This window comes from Lepeophtheirus salmonis, chromosome 5 (assembly GCF_016086655.4).
Source record: "Lepeophtheirus salmonis chromosome 5, UVic_Lsal_1.4, whole genome shotgun sequence".
Taxonomy (NCBI): Eukaryota; Metazoa; Arthropoda; class Copepoda; order Siphonostomatoida; family Caligidae; genus Lepeophtheirus; species Lepeophtheirus salmonis.
In genome coordinates, this window is record NC_052135.2 from 37,818,751 (window position 1) to 37,838,046 (window position 19,296).

General features: G+C 30.3%; 2 protein-coding genes across 2 annotated transcripts; one reads left to right on the forward strand and one right to left on the reverse strand.

Annotated features, from left to right (window-relative positions):
- Positions 1-709: 709 nt before the first annotated feature.
- On the reverse strand, positions 710-1,620 carry LOC121118329 (sepiapterin reductase). The gene has a single exon (XM_040712905.2). It carries the CDS (start codon positions 1,541-1,543, stop codon positions 770-772), a length of 774 nt encoding a protein of 257 aa, XP_040568839.1. The 5' UTR covers positions 1,544-1,620; the 3' UTR covers positions 710-769.
- A 3,659-nt stretch (positions 1,621-5,279) lies between these two features.
- On the forward strand, positions 5,280-18,967 carry LOC121117365 (beta-1,3-galactosyltransferase brn). Its single transcript, XM_040711769.2, has 5 exons — positions 5,280-5,449; positions 7,236-7,523; positions 8,925-9,148; positions 18,314-18,606; positions 18,667-18,967. Exons 1-5 carry the CDS (start codon positions 5,361-5,363, stop codon positions 18,898-18,900), a joined length of 1,128 nt encoding a protein of 375 aa, XP_040567703.1. The 5' UTR covers positions 5,280-5,360; the 3' UTR covers positions 18,901-18,967.
- Positions 18,968-19,296: the final 329 nt, after the last annotated feature.

The following is a 19,296-nucleotide window of genomic DNA, read 5'->3' on the forward strand; positions in this document are numbered from 1 at the left end:
TATTAATTTGTAAACTCTTGAGCCTTTGGCAGGAATCCAATTTGCCTGTTAGACGGCATTGATCCACAACATCCTTTGGAATACTAAACATTTTCATGGGTAATAAGCCAGGATAATTTTTACTCAAAGTTGATCTATTATATTAAAATACACTGCACTACACGTTTACCATTATGAAATATATATTACAATTCATAAGTATTGGCTTATTTTGATAAATAATTATATTAAGCCCACAAAGTATTACATAAATTGCCATCAAAGCCTTTAAAATAGACCTTATGGCTGCTAACAATTTTAAGCCAATCAGCAAAGAGAAGGAAAAGACATCTCCTTCTTCTACTAAGTGTCAACTCTTATATCCTTCATTTAAAAGTATTAAAATTAAAGGTTCAGTGATTCTGATAAATGAAAATGTTCCGAGTCTTTTATTTATTTATTTTAGAGTATTTTTGGATTAGCATAAAAAGTTATTTTTTTATCCGTTTTAATCATGTTTGAGTCTTCAGGGAAATTCTTTACTCAAGTATCATACCAGGAGCGTCTGCAGGGGAGGCGGATATTATTGTTTTTACAAGTTATTGTCACCAACAAAAACAGATATTTTTTTATGAGATAATAGTCAAAATATAACAGTTTAACATTTTAATTGAGTCGTAAAGTAAATAATATATACAAAATCAAATTACTAAATAAGTAGATATAAATATATTATATAAAAATTTTATTAGATCCATTCAAAAGTATATGTATAAAATCAAAAAGTACCCTAAATATCATCTGCAAAATCAATTTGTGTTCCTGATTTATATTTATCCTTTTCAATTATCATGGCTAACTTCTTCACTGATACAATTGGCTCAATTAGTTTGTCGGAACAAAATGTATTAATATCGCTAGTCGTTTTTGAGGACCCCTTTATTCGATCAATTGCCGAAGTATTCATCACTCCAGGGGAATAATTCAATACACGAACATTTTCTTCTTCCATCGCCATGATTTTAAAATACATTTGTCTTGAAGCTTTCCCCATACAATAGTATCCCCATGATGCTATGGGTTCAAATGCTGCTATAGACGATATGTTTACGATAGTCAATGGTTGTTTAACATATTCCCTAACGTTAAAGAAAACAGAGTTTAAAATCATCATTGAAAACAAATTCAATCTAAAATATTTTTCCATTTCTTGAAGATCCGAGTACTCAGATACGTTATCCCCTTGAGGCTCCACAACACCAACATTATGAAAAATGAATCCAGAGTCAAAAACTATTTTTGATTTTTTTGAAATTTCACTTCTGAATAATTCTTCATAATCAGACTTGACTGGATCTCCGTGGTCTGTAATGAACTTAACTACGTTTATCTCTGGGTTGATATCCTTGATGGAACTCTCAGTTCCTATGAGTCCTTCCTCAGATCTTGCAGTTATGATCATTAATGATCCAGATGAACATGATTTAGCCCAATGAATTGCAATATTCTTTCCAAACCCCTTACTTGCGCCAGTTACTAACACAAATTTTTTATTTGTCTTCATTCTTTTCAGCTAATTCTCCAGAACTTATCTTTGTAGTGTAACTCTTTAAATGACTATCATCTATTTAGCTCTGCTGGATATTACATAATTATAATAATATATGATAACTTGTTTTTCTTGTAGTTTCTTAGGTCGTCATGCGTAATAGTGAAGCTTATGTATTTATGCAAAGGATAGAAAAATATGATATTCTTCATTCTTAGGATGTATTTATTATAATTAATAGTTGAATTTCTGTTCTACAAAAATGTCAACTTTGCTTTGTCCATGTATTAAAATACTCTACTTATGGTTTCTTAAAATTATAGTTATGTATAGGGTAGTAAATTGTGAGCATTTTCGCAACATAAAAAAATATGAAACCAAAAATTGAAATGTTCACTCATAATGTTTAATTAAGTTAGTTGAGAGATGAAGGGGGAAAAACATGTTCCAACTCGTATCAAGCAAGAGAATAATACTGTAATTACTCCATTTTCTATCCTCAATTCTACTCTGAGTCCAACATAGACTTACATTTATGACTAGGGATTAAAATCATGTGTATTTTAGGAATATTAAAAAAGACGAAAACCAATATCTATAATTAGAATAATGTTTTTGAGGAGAGCAGCTTAGCTGTCATGACGTTTCATTAAATCAGATACAAGCAAAAGTGAAGAGGTGGAAGAGGGAAATAAACAAGAATATAGACAAGAATTACTACGATGTCGATATTTAATTCTACTCTGAGTCCAACATGGACTTACAATTATAACTCCACAACAAATCCGCAAGGTAACTCTCCATCTTTTATGAGCACACACAAATGTTCGATTAGGTTTTGAATATAATTGCATGTAGTAGAGAAGGAAGTTCACTACTCAAGAGTTAAATAATAATGATAATAGCAGAGGGGGAAAAAAATATTCCTCAAATTACCATTTCCAAAAATGGGCGAAGTAAAAAATTCATCAGATTTGTATCACTAACTACGGCCCTAATCTCCTTTTATAGTTTGACCATATTAAATAATAAAATTAGAAAAATATATATTTTTAACTTGGCTGAATAATTATTATGCGTAAATAAGTAGGCATAAAGATCGGTGGAATCACCATTGTTCTAATGAATTTTTCATTATGCAAATTAACAATTCAAAAAAACTAAGAAATACACAGTATTTACATCACTACTTATAACTCCCCCAACAAATCTGTAGCGTTACTTTTCGTCATTCATGAGCACACACTCGTGATTACACTCAATACTTGGAGGATCTTTCCTCATGAACAAAAGAATATTAATAGCAGCTTTAGAGAGTCAAAACATAGTTGCCAACAGCAATAAAAATCGCATGCTAGGATATACGACTCGCGTTATGTACCTTCAAATTCACAAAAATAATATTTATCGCTCAAAATTTCTACTTTTGTGGCCCATAAATTAATTTTTAGAGAAATATGACTTTATCATCATCTACATTAAATAATCTGTTGTAAATATATATAGAGATTACTTTTTGACATTTGGAAATGAAATTTGTAATACTGGAGTCGAAATTGGAGATATTGTAACTGTCAGTACAAAGGGGTCAGTTGCAACAAGTGCTGCAATTTTGATCACATTGTTTATTCTTCTTTATTTTTGTATGTAATTACACTTCCCATCAAACATGTTTTTAACCAAAACAGGGCACTGTACAGTTTTTGAGAGTTAATTTATCATATATATAACATAAATCGTATGATATCTGAATCTAATGTAATCGATTTAAGTTTAAAAAATAAACCAGACTAAATATGATTCTCACCTCCTCTTATAGATTGATCCTTAAAAAGAATAGAATTATAATTATTTTACTTTTTTGGCTTAATAACACAAGGGGAAAATTAAGCAGGAGGGGGGGGGATTATACAAATGAATTGAAGACAATAATTGAATTTATCTATGAGCGAAGAATCCAAAACTGATCTCAGTTTTTCTTTCACTCATCTGAATTCTGTAAAAACCGGAAATTATACCAATTCGGAACTATTATCGTTCAGAGTCATTTTTTATCCTAAAAATCCCCAACTTAAGAATTGGAGTAATAAAGCTTATATAAAAGTAGTTTTATTGATTCTGTATCTTGTTTTGAACTCATTATATTAAAATGTGTAATTTAAAAAAGATTTATTTAAAAAATATGCATCTGCAAGGATTTTTGCTCCATTTTGTAGTGATCTCATTTTTTATGAGGGTTTACTAGCAAATAGTCAACAATATCATGATATTTTTTTCCAATTTTAATGCCAGTTTTATGCCGTCATGCCTCCAGGCAATAGAAGGAAGATTCTTCTAACTTGATCATCCATCTCAAGATATGTTCGAATTCGGATTACGAATTCCATGAGGGACGACGGAGGAGAATTCATCCGAGGAAAACTACCAGACCTCATAAGGAAGTAGATTGGACTCCTTGCTTGGGGATGAGATACCAGGATCGAAACAATAAAGATATCGATTCACGATGAGTACAGATTTTAAAATAGGATCACTTAAAAAAGTTTAAAATTGAACAAAAGTTCTTGGAGATGAATAGTTTTTAAATAGATCTTCTTTTAAATTGTACAATGAATATTTTCTATTATATAAGCTATAATATTATGATAATGTGATGTTGTATGGTTGAGGAAACATTTGAAAATAGACAAAGTAAGCTAAAATTATTTTTTCCAAAATGGAGTGTGTATAATATTTGTATTATTTAACGAATGATCTTCAATTTTTATGAAACATTTTTTGATATTAAACCACAATTGTTTTTATTTTGACGCAACCCATTGGTACAATGTACATACTAAACCATGTAAGTTATTTATTTGAACTACTTGGATACTTTAATTAAGAAAGAAGAACATTTCTCTTGGATAATACCAGCAGAATATAAAAATAATCATAAATTTAATAACTTTTTGGATAAAATATCTTTTAGACAGAATATAAAAATAATCATAAATTTAATAACTTTTTGGATAAAATATCTTTTAGAATGTACAATTTGTTAATAAAAAAAAATCTTCTGAAATGAACCTGCAAATTCATTCTATTAGAAAATTAAAAAAAATAATCAGATAAAACTAAATCTGCAAAACGAATCAATAAGTTAAGTTTTTTTAATTTCTTAGATTTCAATTGAGTTCCTATAGATAAAAAAATATCCCAAATAAAGTTGTAAACAATTGATTTTTCCCCTTTAATCTCGTCCATAGTTTCATTATAAATCATACAATTTCATTAATTAATTTAATTCTTGAAATTTTGGTTAACTTAACGCCATGGCAACAAAGAAAATACTCAAGAAGAAGAAGCACATTAAAGTCATGGAATGACAAAGCCAGTCTTTAGACCTCAATCCCAAAGAAAATCAAAAGAAATCAAAAACTTATTTTTCTGTAGTATATTATTTATTTATAAACCTTTTAAGCACAATCATTTTAGCGGACACGAAAATGAATAACAAAATAAAATAAAAAATAACAGTAATTGAGGATCGAGGTAATTTCAGTTTGTTCAACATGATGTCAAATGGATCTTATATAACAAACTAATAAAAGGATCTTAATAAAAATATTAAGCAAGATTGATTTACAAGATTACACTCCAACTAGGAGTTGCTCTAAACATGAAATATAATAGTTTAATTAGAGCCGTAATATTTATTTCTTACTTTACTAATATTATTTTTGATATTTATAATCGTTATTAGATTGATTTTACACTTCATATTTGTCAGAGTGTGTTTATACATACCTAAGTCAGCATTTGGAATAGTTTGATCTTTCCTCGACGTCTAATGTATTATATATTAAAATATCTTCCCAAGAAAAAACTAACCCAATTAATGGTTATTGGTTTTTGTCTTTACTTTTTGCTTTTATTCAAGTAAGAAATTTATATATCTCGTAATGTTATTGTCTTATTAACGGAGTTTTATATGTTTGTAATGAAAAAACTACCCAAAATAATTAAAAAAGAACAAGGGTTGCATCGTGTTTTTTTATATATTTTTTCTGCATTATTTAATAGTTAGAGTTGAAATTTTTGTGAGGAAAAAAAAAATAAGAGGAAAAGGATGGAGCGAGACATATGGCACGTTGTTACCTTTATCGTATAACGTAACCTTTCCTCCAAAAAGAAACAGAAAAAATGCCCGAAATCATCAAGTCATTAGCCAATTAAGTCAACCATACCAACTACCATTTATCCCTTATACACTTCCAGACCATAGCTTTCATATTATTTATTCACCATTTTTAAAATGAATTACATATTATTAAAATCTTCATAGTATTTTAGTCGATAGTATATATAATATTGCTGAGTAATATTTTATTGAAAGAGTAGTCAGGAGTAGTTGTTATATTATTTATATGAAGAAATACACAAAATTAATTTAACGACGGAGGATCAACAAGAAATTATATGCCTGTTCCTTTGGAAACGGAGCATAAGTATAGAATAATCCAAGGTTAATAGAAATACAAGGTTAGACCATCATGTTATCGGGCTCGCTAGAATTTTCAATATCATAAATATAATATAGCAGGCAGCTGATATTAACAATGATCTTAATTCAGTAGTATCATTTGTGTCGCCTCTGCTTTCTCCTCACGCTCTTTCTTTCCTCAGAAAGATATCAGCTCCAACTATAAGTTAGATGTGGAAGGAAATAAAAAATAAAATTTGAAAAATGTGATACAAACTGAAAAAATACTAGACAAATCAAAAGAGACTCTAAAGAAAGAGGCGAAATACATATCTATGAAAAAAATACCATGCTGAACTATGATTTGTCTACTGAGCTAGGCTCACCCTATTACTCGCATAATTGTTAGGAATGGGATTTTTGTAGACATAAATTACAGTTTTACTCTCCTCACTTTTAGAAAAGTGACATTCCTAGTTTATGTTTTTTATGGAGGGTTTATTAATGAGGGAACATAATTTGCATACGTGTTGTTTTGTTGCATTATTATTTCAACCGTCTTGTCTTCTCTTTCCTTAAAGACCATAACTTACTCCACGCTCTTGTTGTTTCCAAAGAGAAGAAAAAATTGCTTATGTCATGACCTAAAAGAAAAATTTGTGTTAGATCGGTCTAAAAAAACTAAAAAGACACCAGTCCTATTACTCCAGACCTAATAAAATTCGTCAGTCCTTCTATCGTAACTACATTAGCTGAAATGACGTAGTTAGTAACTAAGTAATTTCAGCTGTTGAAGTTTTATCATAACCTCTTTTAATTCACTTTTTTATCTACTCTCAACCTCGACTATCAAAAGAGAAATGAAAAATTTGAAAAAACAACAGGTAGTTGGTCTTCTGTATTTTTCTTATTCCCGTCTGTTAATTATTATTTGAAGAATAGTTATTATTACAAGTTGATAATTTTATCAACATACGTATGAAATAACAGAGAGCGTTGATAAGCCCCTCATCATTTACTTATGATTTCTGACTCCCCAAAATTATATAAGAACCAATTTTTGGAAAGTTTACTCAAATAAGACCTCCCATTAATTTTGAAACTATTCTAACTCACGTGTTTATTTATTTTGTCTTAATAAAATTTGTGATAACAATGAATATTTTTTTTGTAATCCTCATGGATGTGTTTATTTTTACTTTAACCCAAATAATCTCAATTACATTCATCATTTTTTTAAAGATATTGGACAGAGTTGCCCATAAGTTGGAGAAAAATTTTCAAACCTTTACTGCAAAAGTCGGATTCTTGCCAAGAAAAAACTCATGAAAGATTTTTAAATTTATCCAAGATTGATTTAAAATTAAATTATGAAAACAGCTCAAACTACAAAGGTCCAATTGTTAAAGGATGGCCTCCAACTGCTTCCAGAGTCATTGAAAATTATGTGCCTAAGCAAATAAACACCTTTATAACCTCACCAACAAATATCGATCTAACAAAAACAGAACTTCTCATCATTATCAAAACGTATATTTAATTTCTATAGATATTTTTGAATTACTTTGATCATGTTTACGATAACTTTTTTCCTAATATCATACGGAATATTTGATCTTACTTCTTTTTCAGAATAAACTATTCACCCAAATAATTAGTGTTGTGTAAGGCTTATATAGTACTGAAGACTACAGTGCCGTCGAATTCAGTCTCAGAACGGTCCAGTTCAGTCCTGCAAATAACTCTATATATGCTTATAAAGTTCGGTTATTGATGACGTCACTCTATTTTTTATTTTTTTTAAAGTTCTATTATGGCCCGTCCCAAGGATTGACAGTCTTAAGAAACAATCCCCAGGGCTTATAGGACCTGTCCTAAGACTGGACTGGATCAAATAAATAATGACTGGAACAACACTACCTATAACCCAAACCGGCTCATATTTAACAAATTAATTTCTTAATCTTCGATTTAAGATGGTTCATAATTTTTTACCCAACAAACGTCAACAATGAATTTGGAAATGATCAATAATCAATAGAAATTTTAAAAAAAAAAAATATTTTTTAATCTGCAAAATTTCATTTTCAATTCTAGTAGTATCTGACAAGCTGATTCCGAATCTATATTTAGTTTTTTTTTAAATCAAATCCGGTTTTGTAGAATTTTAGATTTGAAATTTTTTAGTATTTTATCTTTTTTCTATGGTTTAGGAATGTTTTGAGAATTAAAATATCAATAGTTCACGTAAATGCTAACTTTATTTTTGAAAAACTTTATAGTGATTAATAATATGTGCTTATATTGTGATTAATACTGTCTTGGGTGTTCCATTGTTTTTAAATTTAAATAAGACTTCATTGACACAAGAGTATCTGATTATAAAAGTTCTAATCAAGCTGCAATATCGATTTGATTCTTTTATTATTATTTTTTAAGTAGAAATTTAGGGAGGTAAATTGTTGATTTATTTTAAATTCTGTGATAAGGAATTATATCGTATAAAAAAAGAAAAGAGATATATTTTCTTGCCTATGTTCCCACAAAGGAGCAAATACACATATTAATCATTTTATTGAATAGATAACACTTATCACGGGTCTCCACATGATTTTTATTTGGTGAAGGGTCTACTTCGGTCATTTTGAGCTCAAAAAATAAATCCCAATGTAGTTCAATGATTATTTAGTATGAAAACGATACGATGTGATCAAGAGTCCAACTTTATCAGTTTTAAGACAGATATGCAGGACTGAACTGTACCAGATCGAATCTGAACTGCTTGGGACTGCAGTCTTCAGTCCTAGATAAAGATCGAAGCAACATTATTTAAAAGCTGTTAAATTAAAAAAAATACTCAAAATAGGTCTAAAATATAATGAGTATTTTTAATCTTTATTACATTTATATATTTTTTTCCTTTTAATGTAGTAGAGTTTATGCCTTTAAGAATCGATGGAAAATTCGTGAATCTTGGGCTAAAGTACTAGCTAAATTAAGTCCATATTCAGCCATTGTATTCATAGCTGGGGAAGGATCTTCTGAAAAACTTGGAAATGAAACAAAAACCCATGGTGACATCCTTCAAGGCAATTTTATGGACTCATATCATAATCTAACTCTTAAACTTATTAGTGCTCTCAAATTTGCTTCAGGTACTTATTATAAATGTCGAGTATATACCTAACGTCGTACTATATTTTTATAGCATAGTTTAGTTAGATTAAACTTTAGGAGTTAAAAAATAATACGAAAAATTATGTTCATAAGTTCTTAAAATGGTTTTTTCCAAAATGTTGGGGGACATAGTCCAAAAATGCTCCCCTTGATAAAAAATGAAGATATACAGGGAGTTAAGATCAAATCGGCGATTTTGTTATAATGTTACTGTCTGATAATATCACTTTTTTTGCTGACAGAAATTCTGTTGTATTAACAAGCTTTAGTGAACTTTTCGGCATCATGGTGACAGCTGCTCTGGATATAAAGAAGATTGAATTTACAGAAGAGGAACAATGGCTTTTGTCCACAACAGCATGAAGATTTCCAATTGGGAAGTCTCAAACGTGACTTGCGTCCCAATTCTGGGGCCTTATGTCTATCAACAAGACTCAGCACCTGGTCATATCTTCGACAGGTCGCTGAGGTGGCTGAATGACAACTGCAATTCAATTTAACTTTTGAGTAAACCCACCGAAACATGTAGGCTCAGTGACAAATTTAAATATTTTTGAATAAATCGCCGATTTGATCTTAACAGCCTGTATATAGTTTCAGCTATATTGATCAATGTTGTATGTAGAGGTTCAGTACGGTCTTTAAACTTGTGAATTTCACAATTTTTTATAAAAATAAATAGAATTCCTAGGGAAAAAATAGTAACATAATTGAAAATATAGTATTTTATAATAAAAAGAGGTGTTTTAGAAGAAAAAAAAATCTTTCAATAGGGTTTATAAAGTTCTCTGTTAAAATGATTGTTTTTATATATATATTTTAAAAAACGTAAAATAATGCTGTAACCCGAACTTTTGTTGTACTTTATACAGGGTCTAAATTTAAATTGAAGAGAGTTTTTTTAGAATGAAAAGGGGCATCTTTTCCAAAATAGTATTCATACTTTTAGTAAAAATTGGCATTCTTCTGCCCATCATACGAGTACGTGTAGCACATATATAGATATCATTAGTATTCATGATATGAAATATTTGATTTAATTATGGGGTTTTTATACTATTACCAATTACGACCCTTCCAGATCCATTCATTATGCAAATTGGAAGTCATAAAAATTTCAAAGAAAAATATATACTTTTCCACTTTTGAAAAAGACTTTTCAAAATCTGTTTGGATCTTATGTTATGCCAAGGATTACTTTAGATCTAGCTGAATATACTATTCACTTTTAACTATTTTATGTGCCTAGTTAAGTACCTTTATATTTCATTTATGTATCTCTTACAAATACAGTGATGGCAAAACTATTCTATAATTCTGTGAGACACGTGGGTAAAAAGCTAATAAGAATTTTTTTAAGTATTGTGAAAAAATTAAGCCAAAAGTTGATCGAAATGTATAAATTGATATGTTGAGAAAAATAAAATGAAATTTCTGTCTCTGGCGCGTTGTAGAAATTAGGGGAAGCTTAGTAACGTTGCCTCCCTGTAGGCCTGGGAAGATAGACATGTCATGTCCAGACTGCAGTGTTATATTATACTGTTTTCCCTTCCAAACTTTATCTTTCTTCAGATATCCCTATGAATTGTGCCATATTTCAAATGCTATTTATTATTATCTCTTGACATTTTTACAAATTTTTTTAAAACAAACATGAAGGCGAGTAGTCCCTCACTCACATCAGTCATTATTTTCTTTTCTCTAACCCCCCCCTTCAACCATGTGTAGCGTATTGAAGAATAAACATATCCTTAGATCCGGTGTAGTATGAAATATGTACTCCAATAAATAAGTACTCCCCTGTGAAATCCTTTTATGAAATAAGTACAGCCCTTATCTTGTTTTTAGCCAGAGCAGAATCCCCTAGCAAATTATGGCAATGAAATAGAATCCTATGAACATATATGGATAAAAAAAAGAAGATTAGGTCATTTGTTTATACATCTGTTATCTTAAATTGTATATTTTTATTCTTCCGTTTATCAATAGTTTTCAATGACAACTTAATTACTTACATAACTCCTTTGCCATAATCGAAATGGTTGCTGTTGGTATGTCGTAGATATATAGCAAGTTCTTCAAAATGATTTGAATCACTCATGCTCATGAGACCGACCCAGGATTTGTTTTCCAAACAAGGCCAATCATCTAACTGCAACCGCAGCATTATGTAATGACTGGGCCCCGGTTATAGAAAACGATATATTCCTCTAAAAATGGTTTTTTTAGGTTTAATTCACATTGAGTAGGCAAGTTCAGCTTTCATTAGCTCATCTTTCCATGAATTAGTTCCTGTAAAATACGTATCAAAAGAAACAATTGCCATCACCATTCATCCTTTCAAGTGTTGGAGGTTTGATGAGTAAACATCCTTTTTTTCTTAGGCTATGAATGCTCTGAAAAGTGAGAGATAGTCGAGCAGCCTTTTTATTTTGCTAGTAAGCAGTGAGAGGGGGTTGTAATTGTAAAGCGCACTGTTTTCGATCTTCTCAATTTGTATATCATCTTCCGTTGTCTCTTTTTCCTTTGTTTCCTCTATGTTTTCATCTTCTTTGAGAGAAGCAAAGAATGGCTTTAAGTTAGAACTTTTTTGCTTTGTCTTCAGTATTTCTCCTTTTTATTTTTCAGGGTACAAACTTGGTTGTTATGAATCTTTAAAATAAAGTAAGGGCCCTTGAAAGGTCAAGCTCTCTTACCACCTTTTCTGTCCTTTTTTAGTACATGCCTTTCAGTAAAATTGTTCCCCCGCTGAAAGGAAGAACCAGTCAAGTCCTTGTCGTTGGTCGTATTTAGTTTTTCGAGTTTCCTGTGTAAGCTTAATATTATTGTATTCTGTATCAAATGTTTTTTCCTTTACATTAATCATGATTTCCATCACTTTCGTCACTTCATCTTCATTAAACTCACTGATTACTTCCTCATTGAAATCGTTATCAGGAGAAATCGTTATCAGTCATTTCACTAACATTTAAAGGTTTGGAAACGTCTAATGGCAATATCAGCTGTCTCCCATACATCAGTAAAAAATGTGTCATCTTTGTTGATCGATGTACAATTGTACGATGAGCAAATAACATTGGCTCAAGACATCTCCACCATCCTTCAGTTTTTCCTTGTATAACCTTAAGAAGTTTATTCATAATCATTCCATTCTGCCTCTCCACCAGACCGTTAGCTTGTGGGTGGTAAGCACTTGTTCGTTGTTGATGGATCCCTGTCGTTCGATGCAACTCTATGGATACAGAGTTTACAAACTCTCTCCCTTGATCATTCATTAATTTGAATTTTCGCACATGAGTGACGACAAATTAGTTTAAATAGAAAGCTTGCAACTGAAACGGTTATCTTATCTTTCAAGGGCTCTCCTTCAGTCCATTTTGAAAAATAATAAATGGCAAATATATAGTAACGATATCCGTCACATTCAGGAAGGGATGCTAAATTAACTCCAAACTGTTCCATTACCGCTTTTGGAATAGGAACATTATGTAATGTAGATTTCTCTTGCCTCCAGTTATAATTAATTAATTTTCTGGCACGTGTCACAGAACTTGCAATATTCTTTAATATCATAATCTATTGTACTCAAATATATATATTTTTTTAAATATTTTTTATAGCTGTTATCCCGTTGTCCACTCATACTTTAACTTACAATGCTGTTTTTCATACATTACCAAACACAAAGAGTTACTCTTTTCCGTTCAGTTTTTCTAAAGGGAGCTCGTAACAACCTGGGGAGATGGGGGATTGATAATAAAATGGTATTATTGTGAAAAAAGTTCGTTTAACTTACTTCAACTTTCTCTCCAGTTTTGTCATAATTCACTTTCTTGCGAAAAGTTCTTGGTACATAACAAAAAAGGCTCTAAATGCCTTTTGGAAGTTGGCTTTTTCCCCTTTCGTTAATACAGTTGGCTGGTATATACCCTTCAGGAGATAATGATACATAAATTCAAATGACACATGGCGCATTATCAACACTTATGGATCTTGACTAAATTTGTTAATATATTTGTAAATATAATTTCATACATACCGGTAGTTGCATAAATACGCGGACTATTTCTGGCAAATAATTAAATGTGTAATAAAATTCGTATGACGTATTTTTTTTGAAAATTATGAAATAGAGAATTTATTCTTAATATAATTAATGAATATAGCCATTTGAAAAAATGATGATGCCACTAGCCGGGGCATGCTTGATATCATTCAACATGACATTGCAACGTTCTAGGCGCTTATAATGTTGAAGTTGAGACAATAAAGGCCTCTCAATCATCGATCAAAGATCGGCCACCAACTTCTTTTACAGCCCTAGAAATGGTGACTTTATGAACATTCATGTCTTCAGCCACCTTTGTCATGGAAGTCTTTGGGTTGGCCATGAAGGCCTCTTTCACCTCATTCACATTGATTTTCCGTGGTCTGCCGGTCCAATCACTCTCCTTCAGATCTTTTCCCTCCTTGACAAGCTTCTGGACCTTGAACACAGTAATTCTGGATTGTCCAGTGTTCTTGATTATCTCCTTAACACACCTACCGGCGCGGAGGAGAGTGGCAACCATATGACGTTTGACCTCGCCATTCATCGTAAACGACTTTGTTTGATACGAGTAAGAAGAACAAAAACAAAGCCAAAAGATTTACCAAGTTACTTGTTCTGAAATTTTTTATTTCCTGTCACGGAACCTCGAGATATAAGCGTTTAAAAATTAGTCCACTTATTTATGCAACTACCGGTATATACTTATTTCATAAGCGGGAGTAAATATACCATATGTCACAGGCGCCAGGATAACAAAAGTAACGTTAATGGATGTACCTCTAATCTAATGTACTACAATTTAAAATACAAAAGATAGGTATGTTAGAAAATGAGGATTTATGGGGAGGGAAAATCTTGAAAAAGACGTCTTCGGATGTCTATTAGTGTGTTGGGGATCCCCGTAAAATGCTAGATATTTATTACTTAAATTGGGGAAATCAATTTGATTTCATTTGTATTTAATATAGATTAATTCTTAATCTGTCACCCATTTTTTTTTTTTTTTTTTAATTGTTTAATTGCACCATTCACTGGAGAATAAGTCATTTCAAGATGGCCTTCAAAATCACAAATAGGGTGTAAAAGATCAAATAAAGTTATAATGGACTTTAGTATCCTGTAAAATTTCAAAAAATCTGTTTATGCGATGTACATCAATTTGAATCCGACATTATCACCTTCAATATTTATTACTGCGTAATATGAAAGTACTTTGTCTTATTTTTTTTTTTTTTTTTTTTTAAACCATCTTTAACTGTCCCGAGACCGTGGGAAAATATTCATATACTCAAATTTAATATAATACAATTCAATTGCAGGTATCTAAAAATATCATCTTTTGCAAAATATTGTATTCTGTAATTTCTTAAAATGTCATTCAATTCTCTTTATGTTTAAAAAAGTTGTATTGTTTTATTGAAATATCATATTTTATTAGATCCCAGATTTTGGTGTAGGTTAAACACTATGAAAAAAAGGGATGAAATTTCGATGGTAAATTGGGCATACCTTCCTTAATATTGAAGCTAGACATGATTTTGGTATCAAAATGTCTTTTTACCATTATCTATTAGATAAAACAGGTTTAGAAGGGGGAAAAAATATAATTTGAAATTTTTTTTGTAACATACCTACAAAAGAAATTGAATCTATAATTAAAATAGTGGTGAATGATGAAAAGATAATTTCTTGATCCCTGATCCCTATTTTGAAATTTTTTGATTGCATCTCTATTAGTATTTATCATAATGAACAGCAAAAAAATTGAATAAACTGAAAAGCGAAGCATTAGGAGTTTTCAAGAATGCTGGACTAATCAATATTGTGCTCTTGAAAGAAATAGCAAAGGTCTTTGCATCTTATGTAAGGAACAAGTTTTGAGCAGATCATGGAATATGAAAAAACATTGCAAAACAAATCACATGTGGCTGAAGAAAGTAAAGAGTGAATCACGCATGAGCTAGAAAAGACAAATACTCAATCAAAAAATTTACCGACATTCGTAATTGATAATTGTTATTTGGTTTCTGCAAGTTTCAGCCTTTCATACAGTTACAGTGTTGTTAAGTATGGAAAAATTTACAGTTTCTTAAAAGTGCTTTTGTAGACTGTCCACCTTTTTTGTTTGATAAATTTCAAAATAAAGACGCTATTTCAGGCGCATAAAATACTGTTAACACTGTTAAAACTCGTATAATGGTCATGAACGCTAATATAGCGAGTAAATTAGGAAAATACTTGGCTGGTTGGGATTTCTTTTCAATTTCACTTGATGAAACTACTGATAGGACATCGTTTACTTGAGTAGCAATATTAGCCAGATATTTTAGTGGTCATGAAATATTTGAAAAATTACTTAGTTTAAAAACTTTGTCTTCAAATACCACAGAAAAAGATATATGTGAGATTGTCGTAAATATGTTGCATGAAAGAAACATAGATATGTCAAAAATTTATAGGTAACAACGGATAGTGCTCCCAACAGGGCTGGCCGTAATATTGGATTTGTAAAAAGTTTTTCGCAGAAGTAGTTGGTAATCCCATTTTACCGTTTCATTGCATTATACAACAAGAAGTACTGTGGGTAAAAGTTGGGTTAAAAGAACTCAATGATGTGATATCAAGTTAACATTACACAAACATAAATTCAGCTTTCTTCTAAACTAAGTAGAATCCGCTTATAGATTGTTAATGTACGTTAAATTAGTAGAAGAAAAGTTCTTCAACAATTTTGTCCAATGTTTAAATGAGATAAAGCTCTTTCTAAACATGAAAGAAATAACCATTTCCCCCAGTTAGATGATCATGCTTGGCTCAGTAGGTAATATTTTTACTACTGATCTATCAATACATTTAAATGAATTAAATGTTAAGCAACAAAACTTTACTATGGTAAAAATATTGATATATTGTTTGGGATTATTTTCACTTTTGATAGTAAGCTTCATATTTTTCATCGTGATTTAAAAACTAAAAGTTACAAATACTTTTCGAGACTTATAAGAAACGCGAGGAATTGAGTTATCAAGATTGCTGAATAATCCTATTTTAAGTCAGTTATAATTTGTATAAATACCAATTTTCATTAAGATTTGCATTATTTCGGGTGCTTGAAGAAATTCTACTGATCATAAAAAATCCGAAGAAAGCCAATTTTACTAAAGTGAAAATAGATTTGTTTGAATGGCTAAACATTGTAAATGGAGTTAGTGACATTCCAATCCAGTTCCATTTGGAAACAAAAGTTAATCAGTCTTAGGGTCAATTTAAAAGAACGTAAGCGGGACAGCTTACATGGATCCGTTTCTTGTAATCAAGATAAATAAATTATTGTTTGCTTGGAATAGCATTTTTGAAACGTTTGATGCTCTCAGAAGATTCATAAAGGCATTATTGACAATTTTCCAACTTAATCCAGCTCTAGTTTACCAACCTAAGATAAAGTGTTAAACCCCATACATAAAAGTAATTGGCTATCTAGATACATATGGAACATTGAAATAATCATAAAGGTTGACTAATTTTTTCAAAAGAAAATATATTTTCAAAAAAATGACAAATATACATGAATAAATTTAAGATAATATAGTGTACTTTTTTCTACTTCCATTTACTTAAGTATTATTCGAAGGTAGGAGGGAAGAGGCACACTATAAAAATATTAGAATTCGGCATTGGCAGTCAAAAATCCTTAATGTATAGCTTATTAATAAGACAATATTTTTTATCTCTTAAAGGTGATTATCGCTGTTACGGCATATATATCATTAAAATCAATTTCAATTATTAAAAATATCAACCAGACCTCAAAATGTACCGTGTCTTCAGTTTGAATTTTGGCAATGATAATGATTAGTTGCAATAAATTAGACAAAGGATGCAATAATTAGACTTATGAAAATTAAATATTAATTAAAAGCTTAGGTTAGTACAAAAGAGTGAACCAGAATTCATATATACATACATGTCCATTGTACATCCGTGATAATACATTTAGCAGGAATGAACCACTAGCATAAACACATCTGAAACACATTTTTTAATATTTTGACTAATTATAAAGAGAGTCTGATATGTTCAAGTCATCCATTTTTCTAAAGAGGATAATAAGTTCATCAAGAGACACTGTCGGATTTGTACGATACTCTTATAGCTCTTTTTCATCACTAAAAATAAATATTTATAACTAAGAAAGAATTGACAGTTAAACAATACAGATAGATATAAAGCAAATTATTTATAAAATCATTCATTCAACCAAACTTTTCTTCCATGAGGTCATACAGTCTTTACACTATTCCCAACAATATAGGACATCTGAGATTAAATGATATATCCGAAAGTAATACAATCAAATCTGACATTCGAATTTGGACTTCCTCCAATCAAATCACAGTTCCATCTGTATCTTCAATTTCACAGAGGGTCTTCCTAGTGATACCTCTCTATCCCTACGATCATGATTAATCAATATAAACATTTAAGGTGATACTTAATTCTTCTTTTCAATTAAATGGAAGAATAATTGTGCCATTTTTTACTAAACCTGCCGCCAGGCTAGGGAGATAAAAACGTAGGGAAGAAAGAATGAGGCTGGATTGAGATTTAACATAAGGGGTAATATATTCTATATAAAGATATAATAGACACGAGGACTTGCAACATCCTCGTGGAGATTCACACACTGAAATTGCATATGTAAAGTAAGATAAGGTACACATAATCAAATAAATAAATGAGTAGATTTATATTAAGGAGTCGATATTAAATTGTATTTGTTTTTTTACAAGAAATTATCATTGCAGAAGAAAACTATATAAACACTTTTGAAAGATTGTTGATTTGATTTGTATCGATTATTTTCAGGTAACAATGCTATTGTTGTTGTTTTTTCCAACAAATCATGACAGTTTGAAACTTCAAAAGCTATGACATTTTGGAGAAAATGCCCATTTAAGAACTAGTGTAATTTACACATATTATTCAAATTCGAGAAGATTGATTCTTATTCTATACTGATACATATTCTTGCGTTTACTTCATACTTTTTAAGAATTACATTCCAATGATATTCTATTGTTTTATCCAACAGAAACAATAAAATGGATCAACGAGCCAAAAATAATAGTGGTAATGGATGATGACGTCTTTGTCAATGTTCCTCTACTCTTAAAGAGAATAAATGATTTAAATAAAAAATGTGAGGGTCCGTATCTTTTAGGGCATTTGTATACTAATTCTAGAGTTGAGCACGATCCCCCTACATACCAATTTTCGAGCAAGTGGGGTGTTCCTAGTTACATGCTTACAGCAGATGTGTATCCCCACTATCTTCATGGACTGTTTACTATAATGTCTTTTGAGTCCTCTAGATGCCTTTTAAAAGTGAGTTCCATCCCCTTAGATTAAAATAGACAAAACAAGTTATTTTTGTTATATACCTAGGAATCGTTTCAGCTTCCTTACTTTCATATAGATGACGTTTTTATAACAGGCTATTGTGCTATCCGATGTGGAATAATGCCAACACAATTTAATGGTATAATGAATGGACATGTTGAACTTAATGCCTTTAATCCGGGATATCACATTGCTTTTCCAGCTAATCAATATAATTCAGAAATGTATAAAAAAGTATTATCCTATTATAATATCACTGATCATAGTGCCAAAGTTTAACTATGGGATATTATTTCAAATATATAAATATTACATCCGAAATATATGTACAAAGAGTTAATTCAAATTTTTATCATATTTTATTATTCAATTATACCGATATAGCAACTCGACAAATAAGACGACAATGCCCAGGATTCATAGAACGCATATCTCTCACATTTTATACCGAAAGTTAATCAACACCTAATAGTTAGACAATCAATGTACCTAACTGCTTCTGTAGTATTGTACCGAAGTGATTTTAAAAGATGTAACACTTATGAATAAGAAATGCTGACCTAAAATTTTATTTTCAAATTCGTCGAAAATGAAATGTTTTTGTGACTTTTTTGGTCACCATTTTGAAATTAACAATATTCATTGTTAACAAATTTTGGAACAAAAAAGTTATTT